The 23,964-nt window shown below is 44.8% G+C and overlaps 6 protein-coding genes across 6 annotated transcripts; 4 read left to right on the top strand and 2 right to left on the bottom strand.

Moving 5' to 3' along the window:
• Positions 1–664: 664 nt before the first annotated feature.
• BO83DRAFT_394523 (uncharacterized protein) lies at positions 665–970 on the top strand (the record flags this gene model as incomplete). The annotated part of the gene is made up of 1 exon (XM_025533012.1): positions 665–970. The coding sequence occupies one exon, from the start codon at positions 665–667 to the stop codon at positions 968–970; it is 306 nt and encodes a 101-aa protein (XP_025381795.1).
• Positions 971–8,244: 7,274 nt separating this feature from the next.
• BO83DRAFT_327454 (uncharacterized protein) lies at positions 8,245–9,188 on the top strand (the record flags this gene model as incomplete). The annotated part of the gene is made up of 2 exons (XM_025528088.1): positions 8,245–8,827; positions 8,890–9,188. The coding sequence occupies 2 exons, from the start codon at positions 8,245–8,247 to the stop codon at positions 9,186–9,188; spliced, it is 882 nt and encodes a 293-aa protein (XP_025381794.1).
• A 1,778-nt stretch (positions 9,189–10,966) lies between these two features.
• On the top strand, positions 10,967–11,445 carry BO83DRAFT_211512 (uncharacterized protein). The gene has a single exon (XM_025526721.1). The coding sequence runs from the start codon at positions 10,985–10,987 to the stop codon at positions 11,288–11,290; it is 306 nt and encodes a 101-aa protein (XP_025381793.1). The 5' UTR covers positions 10,967–10,984; the 3' UTR covers positions 11,291–11,445.
• A 1,707-nt stretch (positions 11,446–13,152) lies between these two features.
• BO83DRAFT_460660 (NAD-dependent epimerase/dehydratase) lies at positions 13,153–14,161 on the bottom strand (the record flags this gene model as incomplete). The annotated part of the gene is made up of 4 exons (XM_025537221.1): positions 13,153–13,526; positions 13,600–13,861; positions 13,917–14,061; positions 14,135–14,161. 4 exons carry the CDS (start codon positions 14,159–14,161, stop codon positions 13,235–13,237), a joined length of 726 nt encoding a protein of 241 aa, XP_025381792.1. The 3' UTR covers positions 13,153–13,234.
• Positions 14,162–14,643: 482 nt separating this feature from the next.
• Positions 14,644–16,230, bottom strand: BO83DRAFT_327449 (UDP-glucose/GDP-mannose dehydrogenase; the record flags this gene model as incomplete). The annotated part of the gene is made up of 3 exons (XM_025528086.1): positions 14,644–15,654; positions 15,717–16,129; positions 16,179–16,230. 3 exons carry the CDS (start codon positions 16,228–16,230, stop codon positions 14,644–14,646), a joined length of 1,476 nt encoding a protein of 491 aa, XP_025381791.1.
• A 781-nt stretch (positions 16,231–17,011) lies between these two features.
• BO83DRAFT_460647 (uncharacterized protein) lies at positions 17,012–18,576 on the top strand. The gene is made up of 5 exons (XM_025537220.1): positions 17,012–17,486; positions 17,572–17,636; positions 17,797–17,906; positions 18,180–18,249; positions 18,373–18,576. Exons 1-4 carry the CDS (start codon positions 17,387–17,389, stop codon positions 18,211–18,213), a joined length of 309 nt encoding a protein of 102 aa, XP_025381790.1. The 5' UTR covers positions 17,012–17,386; the 3' UTR covers positions 18,214–18,249; positions 18,373–18,576.
• The last annotated feature ends 5,388 nt before the right edge of the window (positions 18,577–23,964 follow it).

Below are 23,964 nucleotides of genomic sequence, written 5' to 3'. Positions count from 1 at the left end.
ACCTTGCAGATACAGCGATTTTTTCAGGTCTTGTGATAGCTAGTTTGGTGCTCGGTCGGGCTGCGGGGTTTGTATTACTGATCTTGATTATATTTATTCTCTTAGATTAAATCAGGGCTTTTTTTAGCATTGTTATTGGCGGGGAGGACTTCCGCTCCTATTAAAATACTCATTGGACTTGACTCATGAACCTCAGCGCCTTCTAAAGACTACGATTAGTCAGCTTTATATTATTATTCTAATATTATGATGAAGATTTGTATTTTTCCCCTCCCAATCCAACCCCCACTCTCCGCGGGCCAATGAGTATTAATCACTCAACTTCATGTTGTAGGAGGCTGCTGGTACTTCAAACTCTTGTTATATAACTGTATATCTCTGGATTTCGCCTAGATTAGAAGACAGGTACGGGATCTATATCATGCTGACCACTACACGACGCGCACCCGGTATTTGGAAGTGTGGAGATAGGTCTGATTTTGAACAAAAAGTATTTGGAGCATATGACTAGGTCCAACTAATAGAAGCTTGGAAGTATATATCTTATATTCTGATATCTTATAAATGACTGCTCTTGTTCACCCTGCCTATCCTCTAAGTGCAATCTCTAGTTTCTTTTCTATTAGACTTTGTGGACTCTACTATACTTCGTGAACCGCTCAAAATGCGGGTTCAAACAGTCATTGCCTCTGTCTTCCTCGGCGTCGGCATAGCCACAGCGGCAGAAACTTGTGATAACAGCTATTCTGAAAAGGACTGTAACTGGGAAGGCACTGCTCCGTTCTGTGGTGCAAGCGATCATCCTGTTGGCTATACAGATAATGGATGGACACTTGTGGCAACAACTAAGTACGAAGACCATCTGGCTCTCGAGCTCACAGGCAAGATTAGCCTGGAATGTTATGAAATCTATGGATCCGGCTGCGTGACTGGTTGGAAAAACTTGTGGTGCCCGCGTATGAGTTTCTGATATCCTCTAAACCTCATGTTCTATTAACTAATATCCTACAGCCAGCTAGGATGAAGGGCTTGGAGGTTATATATTGATTGGTAATTTGTGATTTGGGCGGCTTGCATTACTCTATTTCTTGGGTTGGATAGGAAACAGTGAATACCAAGTTGCTTTATTTAATAGGGTCTTCAACTTGACACCAAGCATATGCTGAGATTGCCTACATTTACAATCAATCACCGAAACATGATTTTAGCAACGTGATGCTATGAGTCTTATCCATCTTTACCTGCCTCGGAGGATTCTGATATAGTTGTAAAATCTTAGTTTAGGCCATTTCAAGTTTGGTGAAACTCGGCCGAAGATCGCCAGTCTCCGCATACACGTAAATAAATTTTCCTTTTCTTTTTTCGGGGTGCTTGACAAAGTCTGACTTCCTACACGATCACGTTGGATCGTAACGTCTGATTATTCGGGCTGGGTGGTGCTCGTGAGGTTAGCTCCTTCACGCCAGATTTGACAGAGCTGGTCAAGTAGCCCAGTCTTTCTTGTATAGAACTCTGATTCTTTTAGTAATTTCTACAGCAGACGTTACAAGCAGCTACTAGTACTGGAGTGCCCTTTGACTTCCTTTCCCTTTTTCTAAGTTTCGCCAATGGGTGAGGGTACAGAAAAGTTACGCTTATCAGAACAACAGACATGCCGTGCTCAGCCATACATGGTGTGATGGCGAGCGACGTCACTGAGGCACGTGACATAGTTTTGCTTACTTTGTTTGTTCTGTTTGTTTCTCTTCGCTCGCTTACCTTTGTTGCTCGCACGCGTTCCCCCACACTCCTTCCTTTCCCCTCTCATGTTCGATATTCTAGTTTAGACGCACCGAATAGGATACGTTTGATTGGCTCTCACACCCCAGTACAAGACTACGCGGCCATTTATAACACTTTCCTTGTCAACTACTTGCAGCCAACGCATTCTCAATGAGTCCAATCCAGATCAAGACTACAACGACCAAGGATATAACAAGCCCTCGAAAATGTGGCTTGCGGTTCGCCGCGTTCTTTGGGCCAGTAAACGCATGGAAACAGTTATTAAACATGGTTTCTGATATAACATTTGAGCATTTATGCTGTTGAGCCCAGGAATAGGCTTGTACGCTCAAGGTGATACCGAAACTGGATCACCAACACTGACTAAATAGTCCATCAATCATACCTCATCAGATATGACTTACAAGACCTTGGGGCCAACCAACAACCTGGTTGGTATTCTGAGCTAGGTTAGATCAAGCAGGCTACCATTAAATGAATATATTTTCAAATCGCTCTGGCTCAAAGGTGTTTGAATGTTCTTACTAATCAGGAAGAGGGATCTCATTCTTTATAAAATGATCGATTGGCTTGCCCTCGATGAAAGCTGTCAAGCAAGTCCCTACAACCAAGGATCTTTAAGCCAGTAGGGTATCGCTAACGCGCAGTTTCAGATGGAACTGTAACATGCGTACCAGCAGGTCAACGCCCAGCAGTCCAGAGATGGTGTGAGATGTTGCAGATTTTGTAGTGAGCAAGGCAGAAAGTCATTTTCGAGATCGGGATAAATGATTGACCCGCGGCCAGGAGAGCTCGGTTGGCGGGTCCTTGATGTGGAAGATCTTTAAAAGTTGATCTTTGTCTTCGCTCCAGCAAATATAGAAGTACCCATATACACCTCAGCCAAGATACATCCGACGGACCAAATGTCCACGCTGGTGTGGTAGGTGTGACTTCCAAGCAGCAGTTCGGAGGGACGGTACCAAAGAGTGACCACATCATTCGAGAACTGGCTGACAGGGATACCGTATGCGCAATTCAGTCCAAAATCGGCAACCTTCAGCTGCCCATATCGATCAAGTAGCAGGTTCTCTGGCTTCAGATCTCGATGCAGAATTCCTGTTTTCATGACAGAAAGAAAGCCCCCACAGCAATTGAAGAAAGAAGTACTTGGCAGTAACAGCATCAAGCGGGCTGCCTTGGATATTTATGTTCCGCTCGAGATTCTGATCCGTATACTCGAAAATCAGCACAAGTCTGTGTTGAGCATCCACCACGTCTTGCAAGGCCAGGATCTTCTCGTGTGTGAGACGTCTTACCAATGCAACTCCCCAAATAGCAGTCGCAGGAGCGTCTTCTTTGACATTCTGATTGATTTTTTCAAATTAATTCTTTCATCTCATGATTGCGTCCTTTATAAATCGTTGCGTCGGCTCCGTGGCCCACCTTTTCTGATTTCAAAAAGGTGCTTTGGTGCGAGGGTGACAGCATGCTCTTGGCTGTGATGGTGTGGGTAAAGGATAGTTTGTGAATTCAGTGCTCAGAAACGACACGAGTAGCTACAAATGATAGTGATTAGTAGTCGAGTCGGTCACACAGGCGGGTTGGCCACCCTATATTTTTTAGATATATATTTGCAGAAATGTAATAGCTTATGTATAGATCATAGTAATGGATAGAATAGATTTTATTCTTTGTTCTGTCGTTATATATGAATTTCAAATACTTATGTCACATAATCACTGCTTTAAGCTCTCGTCATTCAACCCAATAGTGAGGCGGACACATTAGGTAGAAAGGGTCGATAACGACAGCGCCTCAGCAAATACAGATCCACTCCGGTAAAATCACGATCTCATTGAAGCAGTCCGAATGGTATACGTGACTTTATACAGGTACAAGGTATATAAGAACACTCATTCATGGGTTTAGCTAGCTCCACTTTCACGCTCAATACTACTCTCTTTAAATAACCCTACGTCTGAAAGCTCATCACAGAACAGCCGTCCGCACTTACCATGAATAGTTGCCCGGCATTGTTTGGCTCTACCTCTCTTCTATTGTCAAAGACTGGTTGCTCTTTAGATAGCAATCAACCTGATACCCCTTCGACCCAGAACAAGAACAGGAGAATGATCCCAGGGTTAACACTTAGTATGTGAGGGGGTTTCTTTCTTTTCCCAAGCTTCAATTATAACTATAATTATTTCCATTTTTATTTGTTCTCCTTTGTTTGTTATTTAGTTATACCGATTTAGGATGGGCCAGGGCCACATTAAAAGTCTGAGCGACCAGTGGTAATTTAAGTAATAGCATTAACAGACACCGTTTCGGTATTTTTTGCCTTGGTCCGAAACAATAAGCACTGTTTCCGTGGTATAGGTCCCGATGCTGAGCAATCTGAGGCGTGCCATTGGATGACGGTAAAGCAAAACGCCCTGATATGCCTGGCTTTTCCAGGAGTGGCACCAGTGGCCTTGGAGTCCGCTCTGTGATTGCAGGGACTTTCGGTAGACTAGACTCGTTAGGATGTATCATGCAGCCGTCCGTCCTGTGGACAGTAACGCCTGGCTTCAACAGGAAGAGAATGCGCCTTGCCCTGAAATATCCCCCAGTGGGACGGAATTCATCAGCAAGGTATGTCACGCATCGTTAATGGCTATATAGTGGATGATTGTCTAGCTCCGCCAGTAGTAACGTTATCGGAATGCGTTCACAAGCGGAAAGCCTGCCGAGTCCTACTTTCAGTAAAGCTCCGTTATTGCTTACAACTTTTAAGCCGTCACCCCTAAATCCCTCCGGTTGGTCCGGTGGTTGTTCCTCCAATCAGAGCTCTCACCCTCCTGCATCGGACAGACCGGTTGGGAGCCAAGGGATATAGAGATCGGCAATATTAGACCCGTAGTCCGGCCGGAGGACATCCGAACATATGCCGATGTGCTCGATCACATAGGCCTCGCTAGCCTAAGACCGGCAATAGGCCCAGAAATATCCCTTTCACCCCGATGGGAAAATCCCGCGGGTACGCGCCACCATAGCCGGGTTTAACCGGAAGATTTCTCCGCCCGGTAGGATTGGTGGCCTCATGTGTTGTGAAAGCCACAAGTAGGTAGCACGAAGTACTGCGAGATGCCCGTAAAATCATTGTCTGGCAGTCTACATATGCCATGAACCTTTCCATTATCATTGGCCTTAGTCAACCTCTGCTCTGCAGAAGTCCTCTCGGCTTGTGAGAGATAGGAGCTGAAGTGTTATTATACGTCAAGAGCCTAGCTCAGAATCTTTCGGATGGGCTGTGAAACTTGCATTGCCGATCATAGGCTATCAGTATCGACAACTAGTCAGGAACTAATCAAAGCAGGTTGTCCATTAGGAAGACAATAACAGTCAAAAAAGACCTTGTTACAGATCCGGCTAGTCGGATTGTCGGTGAGCCCAACAAGTGTGGCTGAACAACAGCGCAAAAATCAAATCCACGCAGGATTCTGAACTGCGCGGCAACAGCTGTGCAGTAAGGTAGCATAATGAAAATGATCTTATCAGCGTGTTAAGGCAACACGAGACATACATACTTTACGACTGCAAGGGTAATACGCTGAACCCGCGAATTCCTGTTCCAAGACGAGATCTGATGTTACCTGTTCTCTCCAGAAACTATAGATAACTTCCGGTATCCAAGTCTTACCCAGACAGTAAACTCGATGCCTACGGCCCCGTTGGAGCCTACAGCTCTCAAGCACTCTCAGGCAGTAAGGGGACACTAAGGAAGTAGGAGACGGTCGCCTGGCGGGGTTATCCGTTAGTCGTGGCTGTTTGATCGTACCAGGCAATTAGCGGCCAGTTAGCCTCTGGGCTAACGCCTGTACTATATTAGCAAGACCCGCACACCATAGTCTCCCTTCAATTCCCGGTATTTCCGTGGACTCTGATAACTGTACATATGGGAGTCTAGCCCTTGTATGTAGTCGTCCGCGTAGGCGGAAAAGCGGGTTGCTGTTCTATCCCCAGTGGTGATGATAGGTTGTCAACAGACTATGGCAGCCGAGCCACGACCGCGAGCTAAAGACTGGGAGCTGTAGAAAAGTGAAATCAAGAGCGTTTCCGAACGTCCGGTAATCAGGAAAATGCCCGGAATTTCCCAGATTTGAGAGGCATGTACTCATTCTGTCGTGAGTTACTTACCAGCCATGCCTTGGGCAAATCCTTGGAGAAAGCCGCCATCTTGTGGAAAACACTTTGTCAGCAGCTCGAAGAGTTGCGCCACCATTCGGCCTCACTTCTCGTGTCATACGTACGACTAGACTTTCAAGGGATAGTCCGGTTCTTCGACATCCTTCCACCGAAGCTGACTGGTACGTGTGCATGGTACGCTAATTAACAGGAAGCAGGGAAGCAATCCTGGCAGCACAGTCCAATGATTGACTGTAAAGGTGTTCTCTTAGGTAAAAACATACTTCTGTGCATCACCCCATGCAGCGGCCTATGTAGTCATTTCTCTGAATCTCAAGTGGGCGAGAGAAGACGCTCGACTTGCCAGGCTACTATAGTCTGTCTATTCTATCGCTGTCTCCCGGCTTCGCTCTTTACCCTCAGGCTAGGACTCTCTCCACAGGTTTTCAAGATCCCTTCATCAAAAATTGCCAGTCTGTCTGGAACGGAATCCTCTCGGTAAGGTTACTTGAACAATGGAATGAAAATGGTCCGCCAGCACGGTGGACGCTTTCTTGTCAACCGCCTTTTCATTCCATCATATTATTATTTTCTGAGGGTCCCGCAGTAGGAAGAATAAATCGGCCACTCTTCCACTTGGTAAATACTATATGGACCAGACAAGCGCTGACTGGCACCTCTCCAACCTCAATAGGATTCGTGTAGGCTTCTGTTAAAAACACTTAAGCTATCACGGATGTAAAGAGACGCTGATCTGTGCAACACCATAAACATATGGCTCTACCGGATGTGGCATCTTCCAGGAGATGTATTCGCGTCTTGGCGGGTGACTCCGTTCGGGATAACCCCTGCTTTACGAGGATCTGGCAATGCGCTTTATTAACGCCTTCTAGCTGAATTGTCAAGCTATTGAGACTATTGGGGACGTGGAGCCCCAATAATCCCAGTGAGACAATTCTGACCCATGGTGTAGCCCCAGAGTCGCATGCGGAGTAACTTTATAAGGGAGGTCGTAAAGACATGGCAGACATGCCCCAACAGCAAAGTTTGAGATATTTTTTCTTCTTTTACGTTGCCACACCCTGGGCCTAGAGCTAAACAGCAGGGTAATGAGTACCCTTACAATAGCGTCTTCGCGAGGTGCATTAAGTGCGGCGTTTTTCCACTGTGGCTACGTCGCGCACAGCTCGTCGACGGATCTGGGCAGGCTTACTGAAATATAACCCATCATTGTGTTGTATGCTTGTTCCTCCATTCCGAAAACCACTCGTGCGCTATAGTACACATTCACCCAAATGCGCTGAGGGTACGTGCGGGAGAGTGACAATACAAACGTTGAACAGGCTATACAACAAGGGCAAACCGATCGTAATGCTTACGGTACACGATTTCCCTAGTGCTTGTGCAGCGGACGCTTCTGGGTTAGACGTCATTTTGATCGGAGATAGTCTGAGAATGGTATTCACGGGATTGGAGAGCACAGAGGACCTAACAATGGAGAATATGGTTTTATACTGCCGGAGTGTGGCTAAAGCTTTACAGAAGAGTCATAGCTATTGAAGGAATCATGATCTAGATTTAGGAACTGGATGTTACAGACCCCTGCTACTAGCGAGGCGGACTCACTAGGCAGAAAGCGCCGATTAGAGGCAGCGCTCGAGCAAAACAAAATTGATGAAAGAGAAAAATACAGGGATCATACTATAAATGTACTGTGTGTATATGACCTTCTAAAACTGCAGTCCAGCTTGGAGCGGAATTGAGAGATGGTGCAGAAATTCCTGGATCAACTGGATCAGCTTGTCAATGGTTCAATCAGATCAGTCTAGTAATAAAAGAAAAGTAGAAAAATGCAACTTGAGATATACGGAGTAAGTAGCAGATAGTTATAATTGATATGGAGAATTTCGGAATGATTCGTCAGGCCGATCCTTCATCATTAGATTCCAGCTTGCCAACCGCTGCAGCCTGACGCAGACTAGCGAAGTTAATTATACAAAAAATAGAGATAAGACGCCTCGGAGATGTTATACTCCGAAGCTGAAATATGCATATACGAACTGTATGCTCCATACAAAGCGATCTTCCCTGCCGATCCGGCTACCCGTGACCTAACCGGAGCACATATGTAAAGGATCTTTGGGTATATAACACAAGACTGCGCACGACCCATCAGTGTTCTCTAAGACTTGTGTTAAGATACGCCCTATTGTACAATCTATTGTGTGCACTTGGTCTAATATTATCTTATATTATCTACCTAGTCCATCGCTCCATTACTTTCACCCAAATATACGCCCCCATTCCACAATCATGGAAAGACTCAGCAGTGCCGGGTGCCATAGCATCTTATCTGATGACGAGCTAGAAAACACTAGCTGGTTCCCATTCTGTGTAACTGCGACAAAACTGAGCAGCTATAGTGGGATCTTTCTCTCTCTTCTTTTCATCCTCTACGTCTTCTTGAATCGTTTCATTCTTAGACGTTTCCTTCTAGTCTATATCTACGGTGAATATTACTCTTCTCTGCAGCTTTCAGGGCAGCGGCTTTTCAGCCTTCGTCATCTTGGAGTGTTGGCGAGAACGATCTCCCTGGTTTGCATAATAAAGCCGGCATTCATGTTGGTTCTTTCTGATAGTCGGTGGACCGATTTGTACTTCAGGAGCTCCAGCATCACCCTTGGAGATATGGCGTTCCTGTCAGCCTCATTTACATCGGCCTTCCACATCTTCGAGCTCATTTTCGACGACCAGCTCAAGCTTCTTCTGTTTGCTCATCATCTAGGCGCGATAATCATGGTTCAAGCATTTCTACCAACCGCTGTGAATGTGCCCGTTACTCGTGTCCTTGAGCTGAATAGCACCATCGCCATGGCTAAAATCTGTATGTGCTGGGGTGAGTGCCATTTCCTATACTGGAACGCCAGTATTACGGTTCCTTCACTAACGCATCATTAGCAACCCTAGATGCTCCGCTAGTCATCGCATCATATGTTATTTGGATATTGCAACGTACCTGGATTCGAAGCGACACCGGCCTTTGCAAGCTATATTCTTCTGGCTTCTACTTGGCGGCTTTTTCAACGTTCTTTGAAGCGTCTGCAGTTATCTATTTTGGCGCTCGGCACTGGAGTCAGCTTTCTGCTCTGCAGGTGTTGACTATTTCCTGCCTCCAAGTATTATTCACTTCAGCGAAAGCGAAGGTCTGCAAACATTTGAGAACGGCATATACAAGCCTGTTGAAAAAGTCTTGTTGATCTTGACGAGCCATTAATAATTCTTTTGTGACTTCCCATCTCTCTCAAGACCGGCCATAGTCAGTGGTTTACAGTACTAAATCCCGTGCTCCGCTTCGAGGCCAACTTTTCACGAATAAATATGCGCCTTCCTACCCCGCACTTTGATCCAACCAGGATCGTACGGTGTTCACTGCGTCTGGCTCCATGTCATTAAGAACTCATAGCTTCAATATTGGCTCATACACTGGTCTCTGGCCTCAGCGATATGAATACCGCTATCACTATTTCCCATATAAATTAATATAGGTAGATTATTATTTTCCTGATGATCCTGGATTCCTGTGGAGATCTGCAGACTAAGACTTGGAATTATATTCTACCGTCTGCGTATGTTTTTTTGAAACTCCCGATAACACGTGAAAAACTTTGATGATACTCCTAAAATAATACTTTTTGATGAAATGTCCTCTAAAAATATAATAATACCCTATCAATTCAATTCAGATTAAAACAGAGAAGCGTCCATCTATGTTGATGTATATACATATATATGATGTTTCATTCTTCTCTTCGTTATGCTAAGTATGTTTGTTTAGCAGTACTGAATATATCTGGTTTTGACTGGCTATATTACAGTCAAGGATGAAGAAAATGAGCCTGGCTGATCCTAGAGTCAAGGAACAATTAGCCACTAGCCTAGCTGGAAGGCACCTGACTTGATGTCGTATTGCAGTTCGTGTTCCAGCCCTCAATATCACAAGCAATGTCGATCTATGAGAAATACCGCAGTCCCATAATATTTGTCATACATTACCTATTCTGTTGTGCCAGTAAACTGGCATAATGACATTATATCAAAATACAAGTATATATATATATATGTTGTCATCTCATTCTTTCTGAAGTGAGAGATATAAGCAACATAGTTAGACAATGAGAGAAAATAGTAAAAAATTGATATTACTGCATTTTATACCTCCAACAAGTGTTATGGTCTTTTCTACTTACCGCGGATGTGATCAGCTCAGTGAGCTTCATACCGATCGGGGATACTGATAGTCGGGGTATGTGCCCAGCCTAATAAACTATATTAGTCAATCTTGCAGATACAATAAACACTTCCGGTCTTGCGATAGCTATAGCTGATATATAATCATGTTCCACAAGCCTAGCTTGGTGGTGACTCCAGGTCAAAAGTGGTTCGTGCAAGTTAGACGAGACATTAGCGTGGGCTTAGTGACCTGCGTCCTGAGCTTGGTGTCCAGTCGTGCTGTGGGGTTTGTATCGCTGGTCTTGATAAAGTTGTCCTCTCAAATTGGTGTATTCACCGCTGTAGTCAGAATTGTCATTGGCGGGAGGAACTTCCGCTCCAATCAGGACAGCCCTAGATTAACTGATGAACTCAGCGTTCTAATGTCTACGACTAGTCATCTCTTAATTATTGTGACAATTGTATTATGACACAGATTTGCATCTTCCCCACCCTTACCCTCCCCTCTCCCCCCAACTTTCCGTGGGCCAATGAGATACTAATCACTCAACTTCATGTTGTCAGGATCTACATCATGTTGAGATCCAATGAGGCGCACCCGGTATTTGGAAGCGCAGAGAGATAGATCTGATTCCGAACGAAAGGTATTTGGGACATATGACGAGGCTCAAATAAATGATAGAGGCTTGGAAGTATATAACCCATGGTTCTGAAATCTTATATAAGGCTGCTCCTGTCCAACCTGCTTATCCTCCAAGTGCAATCTCTAGTTTCTTTTCTATTATACTTTGTGGACTCTACTATACTTCGTGAACCGCTCAAAATGCGGGTTCAAACAGTCATTGCCTCTGTCTTCCTCGGCGTCGGCATAGCCACAGCGGCAGAAACTTGTGATAACAGCTATTCTGAAAAGGACTGTAACTGGGAAGGCACTGCTCCGTTCTGTGGTGCAAGCGATCATCCTGTTGGCTATACAGATAATGGATGGACACTTGTGGCAACAACTAAGTACGAAGACCATCTGGCTCTCGAGCTCACAGGCAAGATTAGCCTGGAATGTTATGAAATCTATGGATCCGGCTGCGTGACTGGTTGGAAAAACTTGTGGTGCCCGCGTATGAGTTTCTGATATCCTCTAAACCTCATGTTCTATTAACTAATATCCTACAGCCAGCTAGGATGAAGGGCTTGGAGGTTATATATTGATTGGTAATTTGTGATTTGGGCGGCTTGCATTACTCTATTTCTTGGGTTGGATAGGAAACAGTGAATACCAAGTTGCTTTATTTAATAGGGTCTTCAACTTGACACCAAGCATATGCTGAGATTGCCTACATTTACAATCAATCACCGAAACATGATTTTAGCAACGTGATGCTATGAGTCTTATCCATCTTTACCTGCCTCGGAGGATTCTGATATAGCTGTAGAATTTCAGGTTTAACTACTTCCAATTTTGTGATCTTCGGCCTAATCTCGCCAGTGTCGGCATATACGTATCATTTTCTTCGGCTGCTTGAAAGAGTCTGGCTTACTACACCATCGTGTTAGTTAGGAAGTTTCTATTATTTGGGCTGTGTGGCGTTCGCCTGCAGCACCGCAGTTTGCTGGATTGCGTGCATCTCCGCACGGGTGCTGAAACCTAGAATCCCCACAGGAAGGCGCCAATGTGAGAAAGAAGAGCATCTCGGGCTTTGAAGATTCTAACAACCCAGTCCGCCATGGGGATCGTGGAAAAGCATAGATTTGCTTCTGCTACGAAGATCGCGGATATTCACCGGAGCCCGATAAATGTGGCTGCGCTGAGCATGATGATCTGCAGAAGCATTATCACCCAATTGGAGAAGGACTGTGTATAAACCAATTAAACTGGGTTGTCCTGGTGTTGATATCTATTGTTTTGAGGGATATAAAAAACAACATAACTGACTTCCCCATCTGATGTACGCCGAAGGATTGGCCCGGGTTCCGCTATTTCAATGTGAATCGTGCCATCTTGGTTACATCGCACCATTGGAGTAAAGCAACAAAATAAACCCCAATAGCGCAACGTGAGAATAAAATAAAACTTATCTTGGCAGGCGCAATTGCTACCAGCCAGCCTGAAGCTGCTGTATGATGGATCACTGCTTTGTAAAAGAAATTTATATTCATATGTAATATAGTACATGGTTCACAACATCTGGTATGATAGTAAGTCTATGTTCGCATTTACCTGCTGTTACAGCCCACTTAGGGGCCAGTTAAATATGGTTAAAGGCTGTGTAAAAATTGCAGAAGCCAATTAGCGTATCGGCTGGAACTGAAGCTGAGAACTGGGACAGCGATCATAGCCGATTGTGATATGTTAGGTGCGGAAATTCTTACTGCATTGTGGAACCTGAGGTTACTAGCGCTGTAATAAGGCTTGTCGGCTGAGCTCGACTCGGCTCGTCATCTAGTAATAGATCCCGCTCTGTACTAGAACCACGTCAGCTTGAAAAGCACATAATTACATACTATTTAAAACATAGGACCTTCCACTTTGAGGATGGATATGTCTAGTTCCTCGACAGGTGGACTAATGAGCAGGGCTTACTCAAACACCCTAGGCTTTCTAAAGAGTACACCCATGGCACCATTCAGAGTGTAACCCTCAATTACTATAGCAGCGGGCACAGATTGTGACTGCCCTCTAGCACCCAATCTCCGTTGATATGCCTAGACTACAGATTTGTGGAACAAGATTGTCTTCGGATCACCGAGTAGACTTGATTGAAGGCATTATACCCTGATCGGATGACTCACAAGCTCAGTTGGAACGAAACGGAGTACAACATTGTACAGCCATTTCCAATACGGTAGTTTATGTACTTGGATCGAAGCAGGAACTGCAGGCATATCACTAGATTTAGGTAGTTCGGCTAGGTCATATTCATTGTAAGAAGCGGGATGGTGGAACGGGAAGAGAAAATGGAATGATGCAATGTGATAAACACTTGACTGATGCATAGTAAAAGTTCAGCAGATCTGCATCTGATCATATGGGAGGTCCATATTGATCCTAATCTGACCAGATGCCTAAGAACACACCCTATATTTTCGAATAATGCTCTGCTCGGTCTAGGCGCTCCAAGCTCATATGCCACTGGATTGTCTTCAGCAGACCCTCTTCTAGAGAAATGACAGGCCCCCAGTCCAAAAGCCGGCGTGCCAAACCAATATCAGGTTGCCGCCTGCTGGGATCATCTTCCGGTCGCGGACGTTTGAGCGCTGGAGGCGATTGGCGTCCAGTTAGCCTATAAACTAGCGCCCGTACCATGTTAGCAAGGTGCTCTACCGTGGTTTCCCTATCATTCCCAATATTTATCGGACCTGTGTGGTTACTGTGCATAAGAGCATGCAGACCAGTCATGCAGTCATCCACGTATAGAAAGGAGCGGGTGGCGGCACCTTCACCCGGTAATGATGATAGGTTGCCCAGAAATCGTAGCAGTCACGAAGTTCGACACGACTCGGTCATCTCTCGCGTGCATGTAGGGCCCATATGCGTTGAAAATGCGTGAAATCCGGACATCAACGCTATATTCCTGGATATAGGAGTAGGCTAGAGCTTCGGCAGCGCGTTTACCTTCGTCATAGCATGAACGGGGGCCGAATGGATTGACATTTCCCCAGTAATATTCGGGCTGAGGGTGCACTTGTGGATCCCCATAGACTTCTGTGCGTTGCCAGCTGGTCAGCAAAGATTAAACCAGGGAAATGTGCATTATTACCCGAGGTACTCGATAACAAGATACGAGCGTTATGTTGTCGTGCCAGATCGAGCAAAGTCTTTGCTCCCATATAGGCTGTGTTAATGGTGTCAACCGGGTGCGTCTGGTACTTGACGGGGCTTGCAGGGCAGGCCAGATGATAGATCTGGTGGATAGCAGGCAAATCGGGAAGGAGAAACTGGATATTATGACTTCAGGTTATTAGTGGTGTTCATTACCAGGCTTGTAGATACATATGCAGGCATACCGAATCATTGAGAATCTCGGATGTTCCCGGATATCGTCCAAATTTGCTGCACTTCCTGAATGATAGTTGTCAAGCCCGATGACGTTGTATCCTTTATCCAAGAGGAAATGGACCATGTCAGAGCCCAAAAATCCTGCAGCCTAGATGACACATCAGCAGAGATATCGGTTGCAGAAGAATATTTCGAAGCATACACCTGCGACAAGGACGGTCTTTGGAAGAGGAGTATTCATGCTTACGAAAAGAAACAAAGGAACGAAATCAACAGGGACGAAAATCGATGACCAGATGTAAGACTAGGTCAAGAAAATAATACTTGAGAGAAGGATGCAGAGAAATTACGGCCTATTTATGCATTGGCGGGACTCCGTCGCAGCCTTACAGTTGCATTCGCCTGAAACAGTGTGTGGATAAAATGTGAGAATGCTAGGGTGACAAAAGGTAGGCACTCAACGCATCATTGCATACAATAGGAACACATCAGAGTGAAGCTACTGGGAGTTGATCCCACTCCGACGGGCTCCCCACCCGCACATACCGGCCACCCAGCTTGCGGATGAAATCACAGTCCAAGATATTTCGTCCATCGAAAATAAACTTTGGCTCTTGCATCACTTTCAGGATGTGTTCCCAGTTTAAAGGCTGGGCCTCATCGTTTCTCGAAAGCTCACACAGGAAGTTGTCCCAATCAGTTGCCACGACAACTGCGTTTGCGCCACTACATGCGCTGTAGGGGGAGTGAGAAATTGTGGTTCTTTCAAGCTCCCCTGGTGTCAAGTGCAGGTCGGTTATAATCTGTTTTGCAGGCACCATGGGGTCATATATAATCACCTGTGCCTGGCAGGCAAGGAGGCCCCTAATCAGAGAGATAGCTGGTGAATTTTTTGTGTCTGATGTGCCCTTCTTGAAGGCGAAGCCCAGAACTGTGATAGAACGACCCTTGATACTGCCGCCCATACAGGATACAAGGCGCTTCTGAAAATTCAACTTATGATGCTCATTCATCCAAACAACAGATTCCCAGTAACTGGCTATCTGGTCAAGGCCGAGCTTTCGTGTCGCATTAACAAGGCTGAGGATATCTTTTTGGAAGCATCCTCCACCCCATCCTAGGCTAGCCTTTAGCATGTGCGGTCCAATTCTTGGATCTAAGCCGCATATCTGCGATACAGACTCGATTCTTGCGCCGGTTGCCTCGCAAATGGTGCCAAGGGTATTGATATTGCTTACTCGCTGCGCAAGCATAGCATTGGCTGCCAGTTTTCCCAATTCGGCAGACAAGGAGTCCGTGAAGATTATTCTGCTGGGGGGCACCCAAGCCTGATAAACGCCGGCTAGCTTACGAGCTGCATCTTTGCCGGACACTGTCTGCTGAGACCCAATCACGACTCTATTAGGATAAAGAAGATCATGAATCGCCGTGCCTTCGGAAAGAAACTCAGGATTCGATAGGACTTCACATTTGACATCGGGCCGACAATGTTGTTCAAACTTGTTCCAGGTTATTATAAACGTGATAAATAATAAAACGTACAGGTCCGGGGTAGCCATACAAGCATTCTGATTACCTGAGAGGTCCCGCTTGGAACAGTGGACTTTGCCACTAGTATCTTATCATCTGTCGCTGTTCGAGCGATGGCCTCAATGGCCCGTTTTAGATTTCCTAGGTCTGGAGCGAAGCCACTGCCTGGGCCACTAGTTCTTGTAGGAGTATCAATGCAGAGAAAAATGAGCTGAGCCTTTTGGACTGCTGTTTGTATATCAGTGGAGAAGATGAGGCGTGATTTCACGCATTCGGTCGATTTCTCTGCATGTTCTCTAATGTCTGAGATGATTTCAGCGAGCTGCAATTCATGCAAGGGCAGGGATTCAGAATTCCATGCGTGAATTCGTGCTGGATCTTTGTCAACCACGGTAACCTGCACAGACGAACATTTGGACGCTATCACAGCACCCAGGGGTCCCCCTTAGACTATGTTAGTATTTACACTTCGCAGATGTGCCAACCCACTTACCCACAAACCCAGCTCCAATGCAAGCTATTCTGTTGATATCCAAGGGATACATCATGTCACCTCTTATGTAGATGCTGACTTGGCCAGTAGAGCCAAATATCTGGAAAAGGACAGACGATAGATTTATTTGGTCATGGTTAGTCACCAGTATGAAGGATTCTCGGTCATAACTCGGCCCTTTTATGCCTTGGGGCGTTTCCTCTCGAACTACATTCATTATTCTTGGTTGGCTAGGCTCGGTTAATTTACGCTCAGTCCTCAGCGGAATTCGCGGTGTCCTTGTTAGCGAGACCATTTCTGCTAATTATTTGGGGAAAGGATTGTTACGCCACTACACTAACGGCAAGGCTTTTTGGACAAGTTGCATTCACACAGTGCCTGTCACAGTCACGTCCCTTTTTTTATTGGTCACGTGACGATGCAAGGCGACGGGGTTCGTGCAACATTACCCCTCAATAGATCCACTACGGAGTAGAAAGATCGGAGATATATCCAGAAGTAGCAACACTCACGAGGGGTTTTCATACATTGAAAAAAAAAAACAAAACATATAAAAAAAGGGAAGGAAAGGAATGGAGAGGCTACAGACAACGGGCAGTGGTCATGAGACCATTTGTATACCTCCACTACGCTTTGCCAACTACGCATTAGTTTGGCGTACCATGCAGAAGCAGTTAGTCTACCAGCAGACCTGGAATCGTGCTTTGGTGATACTGACTGGGCCTTATATATTTCACTCTAGAAAGGAGGCCACAGGTCACCCGAGTTGCAATTTCTGGGTAGTGGTCCTGCAGGATAGCGCTCTCCAAAATCTGAGAAGTTACTTGTACTAATCGGATCATTGTATTCGGACGTATGTATAGCACATTGAGGGATGAAGCACGCAACAACAACAGGTTTATATCATTAATCAATATTGCCCAGCTTGAGCAAGGCCTCTAGTACTATGTGCAAGACAGAGAATGCTCCGAACAGTAATTGCAGCATAGGATTTTGGTGTCTCGTTAAAGACAGTAGCAGAACAGGGTAAGAATAATGTCCAGCATCTAATAGAACATAAGATTCCCATAATATGACCAGTACTTGATTCAATGGGCTGAAGATCCCATGTATGGGTCTGAGGGATATGATAATCCACCATCAACAACTGGGTCATGTATTAACCACCAGTGTTGTATCTCTGCCCCCATGCTAGTTGTAGCATATGAATGAGCGATACTCGGTCTTGTAAGCTGACAATGGGGTTCATTTTTATCCACTTTGAACTGGTCCAGGCTGACCGCATTTGCCCGGGTAGTGAGGATGAGGGTCGGTTATTATTAAGAGTACCATGTGTCAGAGCCCCTAACATAACATTTCACTGTGCCGCTCAGACTACTCACCCTTGACTCAGTCCTACCTAGTGATCAAATCAGATTGATCACTGAGCGCTCAGTCTGTGTAGCAGAGCACAGTCATGTGCCATGATCTTCTGTGACGCAGGACAGGGCTTTGTCCCGTAAATTTCCGGAGGAGTGCGTGCCCTTATCCTTCAATATGTGATATTGCTGCGCGGATGGTACTTTTTACCGCGATCCATGCATTTTCCTGGTTCCCCAGAAGAAGCAGATACTTATAGTCGCTGCACGAGCATTCCCGGCGAACATACTCCACCGAGCAGGAACTGAAACACCTATCAAAAACCCAAGCCCCAAGCCCCAGCAACAAATCAATGAGCCTGGAATTCAGGTGTGAATGGGTCGTGCATAGCAGGCATGATTCACTATACGAGAAGGCGGCAAATACTTTAGTATTTACATCTCTTACAGACACAGGCATTGGATGAGTACCTAAATAGCTGATGAGGGCCGAGGAAGAACAGGAGCAACTGGATAAAGGAATAGAACGCAAACCCGCCGGGTCTCATGGAGACATGCCTCTAATTCGCATCGCCAGTTATCCAGGACAACTCCAGTCGCCCCCGTACTCATGATCTTTTCCAAAAGCTGATAGCCGAGCGAGCAGGCACCAGTATCACGAGGTTACATCGAGATAATTGTTTTGGGCCATTGACCGAGAGGGGAAACAATCGGTCCGCTTTTAATTGAATGCTGCCGGTTTTTCACCAGTAGAAAGAGTCGCACGGAAGGTTTCATGAAAGAAATACTTGCCCTATGAATAAAAAATATTCGAAGGGAAAAAAGAAAAAGAAAAGAAAAAGAAAAGAAAAAGAAAAGAAAAAGAAAAGAAAAAGAAAAGAAAAAGAAAAGAAAAAGAAAAGAAAAAGAAAAGAAAAAGAAAAGAAAAAGGCCTAGAAAGCATAAGCCCCGCACAGTGTTATTGCGCAGTCACTGTTGACGGCAGCAATGCCATATTCCTGGTCTCTGAGCATGAGGAGCAGAGGCTTGTACCTAAAGGCCGATTCAACAAGAATAGGCGGCTTTTAGTCTTGGTCTCTAGAGTCACGGGTCGAGCAGAAGCCGAGCATATGTCTCCCAAAAAGCGTCATCGTTCTATATTGCTTGGGAGAATTTAAGAGCGTAATAAAAATTGGATTAGGCACATGTGACTCTACCTATGACGGTTGAATCTCTATGAACTGCATTACCTCGAGAGAGCGTCCCAAGCAGCTGGCACTACAAGCAGGCAACGGTACTGCCCGACCTGCTTGGGCATTCTAGGCCCAAGGTAATCGTTGTATGGGTGTCTTGCAGTAACTCGGGTAGTACTATATTTAATCAGAATTATTAAACCATCTCCCAACCAGCTTCAACGGCCGATATAAAATCAACAAAAACAGATAAGAAGATTTAGGTAAACTAATACTGAGCTACTGAAAGCTGGCTCTATATCATATCAAAAGCTTCAAGTCTAGAAGCAGTTTTTGTGGTGTGACCAATACCCGTATTTTCTTTGATAGAATGGAGTGATAGATGGTTATTACTAATTTTTGGTAACCTGGAAAAGCAGATAGCTGCCCTCTCAATATGGCAGACCACTTGGATGAGTGATATGATATGAATTACTCTAGCCCAGTGAGTGCAGGGTATGGGTTTTGAAGACGAGCTACGGCGGTTAATAGCGGCCATCGGGCAAATGCGTTGATGTCCCTTTACCGCTCTACATACCGCATCCGAATTAGGATCTCATGATACTCTGCATGATACTGTACAAATCCTTTTTCTAATGATTATTAAACCTGCCTCCTTTCATGATGCTTTTTCAAAGTATTAGTTATCCCAGTCTCCCTCTCCACCTCTTTGTATGAGGAGGAGATATGCAATCAGGGAGGATAATAAGAATTAGGCGGCTGAATATAGGTTATCAGGTCTTTAATTACATATTATTCTACTAGATAGCAGGATCGTGGGTTTGTACGGCAGGCTAGGGCAGGCAGAATTGGCTCCATGATAATGAGCTCTCTGTACGTACAAACAAAATAGGAAATAAATAGTTAAGACAGTGAATACAGTGCTAGTTCATATCTAAGAAGTAAATTCTATCTCTTCTTTCTGCCTTTTACTAATATATTTACTATTACTACTACTACTACTACTACTACTACTACTATTATTACTACTATTACTACTACTACTACTACTACTACTACTACTACTACTACTACTACTACTACTACTACTACTACTACTACCATCACCACCAACATGCCTTACGTGCTAGATGATTAAAAACAGATTACTGAGCTTGATTTTCTATCTATCTATCTTATCGCTGTTGTACAGGATAAAATTGACTAAAATATGTTTATATAGCAATAATAACAACACCGATAACCGCTATATTGGTATTTCTTCTTCTTTTTCCAGCCTGTCTGCCTGTCCCCGTCCCCCGACCTGTAATAATTCTAGTTGTTGTTATACGAGGGGCTCCCGGTTGGTGCCGATTCTACGATTCCTGTAAGAAATCTAGATTGACTATACCTGTTCATGTATACTGATGAAGGACTGCAAGTGCTTGCCCGGCCAGGGACATGATCTGTTGAGTTCTGATACGGCCGGATTCATACTTACCAGATTGCAATGTACCGAGTAAGCTATATTAATGCTCTGCTGATATAATCTCACGGAATTTATCCGGCCAGGCAGGAGGTGCCGGATGATTGGGATCTGTAGATGGAGGAAGCCTAGGTAAATATAACTGTTTCTCTAATTATAAATATACATCTGTACCTGCACCTGCACCTGTACCCCAGTTATACGGGATACCTGTATATAATACCCTGGGCAAGACTTGCACCTCTCTGTGGTGCTCAGGACTAGTAGCCATCTGTATGGCGAAGCCAAGTAAGTCATCCAATGGTGTACGTACAGCTTCATATAGATAGGTATGTTAGTTAAGCTATATGATCCAATCAGCTACATACTAATTCTGCCGGCAGTAAACACCAAAAAATTGCATTTGCCCGATGGCCGCTATTAACCGCCGTAGTACGGCGGTTAATCTTTTACCGTGATGCTTATCGACAAGTGGACCTGCTGCCAGGTATTAATTCCACGGACGGTGGTTGGTGTGCTCAACATAGGGATGGGTGGATCGCACGTAAGCTGATCTGCTCTACTAATCAACTACCCGCTTCTGTTCAGACTCGCTCCCGGATTCTGCAAATACATGTCCTTGCTGAGGGCTGCGGACAGTATTAGTCTCCCTAATTATTGTACAGCTAACTAAATGTGGATGTATCCCTTGTTCACGTCATACATGATGTAGTAGTGATGGTTCAAAAATTGTTGCAAATGGTCCGTGGGTTACTTCGGTGGGCTTATATATATACACAGTAGGCCGCTGGCATAAGTTGTTTTTTTTTGGAGAGGGGGGGGGTCTAGGTGATGCCTAATAGTGATGATAATGTATAGATATCACCCAGGATTGTTAAAGTTGTTGAAGTTGTTGAAAGTTGGACAAGGTTATTAATAGCAGAATGTACAGCGTAATTTAGTAAGTTACAAACAGTCCCATGCCAGATTCACAATAGCCTGTAAGACAGCTGGTCCCAGTGCCAGTTTCAGATATCAATAAATACTTAATTCTCTATTCTAAAGTTAGTTGGTTGTTGCTGTGAGTAAACTTACTCTGCTCATCTGTCTTGTATATTTCACATGCATTATTAAGTAAGATTACAGATTTCTTCCTTCCTGTAGGTAGAGCCTCGGGTTGAGACACGTGTGATAATTCAGAAGACTGAGACTTTGAGAAGTTGGATATAATAGTATATTTGTATATTCCAATTGTATCTACAAGCAATTCCTGCATGTATGACCGTGATCATGAGTATGATGTAATACATTTTTTCAATTAGTAATTTCTCCAAGTGTATATTTCAGCAGTGTCTCGAGACTATGTTTGCAGACTTCTTCTTATCCGAAATTGTATAATATGCCTAAAATATCAGCATATGTTCCTTTCACTCTCGTCCACAAGGATACTTGATGATTTTTGAACAATGGATGTGCAATTTCATCTTGCTGTCCTTGCTCTTTACATGTACAAAATGTTTAGCTGGATGTGGCCCTTTTCAAGATATAAAACTCAACACAATTTCTTTGAAAATACTGAGTCTCGCGGATGATTGAAGATAAACCTAATCTTGTCACTATCTCCTCAAATTCCCTGCGCCAGCACCATGTACGATATACGCAAGAGATATGTTCGCTTTTATCATAAGCAGATCACTTGCGGTAGTATTAAGTCCTATCTGGGTACTGTCTTGCACGGATGGATTCTTTGCGCCGTCCACATCTGGTCTGGAATCGATAATATCTTGCTTAGATTTTTCTCAGTCTAGAATTGATATATCTTGTTCTTTCCTCGGTCAACCTCATGCCAGGGCCGTGTGCGCAGACATCTGAATGTTGTGTTGCAGTTCGAACATGTGAAGTTTTCGCCAGATGGAACGTGCACTTCGGTAGGTAAACCGGTCACATTACTCCTGCAGATTATTGCAAGCCATGAGTCCAGGGACCGATGTGCACAAGCTAGATAGGCTGTCAAGGGTTCTGTCCCTAAATATTTCTGTCTGATTGATAGGTGATACTCCGTTTTAATGAATAGTTGGCCCCCCGGTCTCAAGCCTGGGAAACACTGTGATGGAAAGTTGCGTGCTCCCATAGTGATGGATGCAGGAATGCCAGCAGAAGCGATCCAGAACACCACTGGTGAAATGAGCGGACAATGCTCCAAGCGACCTTTGACGTGTCCTCAATATCTTGAAGAGGGCAATTGTACCAGATAATGTCAGTTTCTTGCAGGGACATATGTCAATATTTCCTGCAAGAGCAAGAGGACCCAGGTAACAGCTTAAGGTCCTCATCAGAACGAAGCCAAGATCAATGAGGTAGTCAAGGTGGGAGATAAATACATTCAGGAGCGCGATGGAACTCTCAGCAGAATGGATCTGTATGCGGTACAGTTCGCTCGTGAATGCCGCAAGAATGCCCGGAAGGCTGAGCCCCCCAAACCGAGGAAAGTAGAAGAAAACAACGAATTTCCAATACTTAGGGATTGAATGGCTATCATTGCAAGTATCTCCTACCATCTATACATGTAATCAAAGCCCTTGGAGTAACCAATGCCTTTGCCTGTATCTTTAGCGCCTGACCTATTGGTACTATTCTCATTTCACACAAAGGTGGAGCGCCAGCCAGAACAAAAACTTATCAAATTTTCATGACCTTCGCCACACGGGAGCAAGTTTCAGTTGAATACAGTTAAGGGCCGAGCCATATATAATTATGTGCTGATATTGACGTGCACAGTACTAAGCTTTTCCAAATTTGGGTCTTCAGGACATTGGTGAGATCCGACAATGCTTTTTGGTAGTGAACGAGGTCGGCGGATGCAGCACTAGGCACCTGAAGCAAGCCCCCCAACGGCCATTCTCCAGAAAAAGTAAGACTTTTCATCGAAGGGCAATGGAATCAAGACTGTCATAGTGTTGGCAGATAGGTGCACGCTTATCATGGCATTGCAATGAATACGGGCTTAGAATTTGTATGGTTTCTTTTGTACTTGGGACCTGCTGGGAAATGCAAATGAGACACCATGAAGGGAACTACCATATTAGAGAGACCGTCAACTATAGTGGATCTCGTAAAAGCAAATCCTTGATGGTTATGTATGCTGACTTTTCCTCCCCGAAGGGTTTTATTCTGTATTTACCCGCAATGCATGTGTACATTACCAAAAACCTCGACAATACCCATAAAGCCGGAAAGGCACATGGCACAAGGCCGCAGATGAAGATTGGCCCACTCTTATCTTCCAATCCCACCTTCTTCTCCCTCCCCTGTTCGGTCAGTATACCCTTTCTGTGCCCGGAGGAAGTCACCAATTAGATCACTGGCCAGCAGACCTAGTGGCTGTTTGCTGCCTGCTGATGCCACTTGATTGACTTTTGTTTTCATTGGCGGTTGGTGGGTGGCATAGCAGCTGGCCGAAATCCACGAAGGAATTAGACATGACTACTTGTTAGCGTTTGCGTTCTGCAATTTGAAATCGTTGTGAAATCGTTCGGGGAACTATACTAGACGAATTCCGCTGCGGTTCTGTGGGGTACCACTAGAAACATCCTAGGTCAGTGTCTCCATGGTTCGAGCTAGGCCATTCGCAACCTTTCCGGTGTTGGATGTCTCGGCCGAAAGATACGATCAACAGCGTCGCCGATCAGGCTGAAGCTTTCTAGCCCGAGTAAACCCGCGACAGATAGCAAATTTACCACTTTGATTGAGACGTAGTCGTATTATTTTTTACTATTCTCGCACATTCCATGACCGGTATTATTGATATTACC

This window comes from Aspergillus eucalypticola (assembly GCF_003184535.1).
Source record: "Aspergillus eucalypticola CBS 122712 chromosome Unknown BO83scaffold_56, whole genome shotgun sequence".
NCBI lineage: Eukaryota > Fungi > Ascomycota > Eurotiomycetes > Eurotiales > Aspergillaceae > Aspergillus > Aspergillus eucalypticola.
The sequence above is the reverse complement of the archived record's forward strand: the minus strand, read 5'-3'. Positions and strand labels throughout refer to the sequence as shown.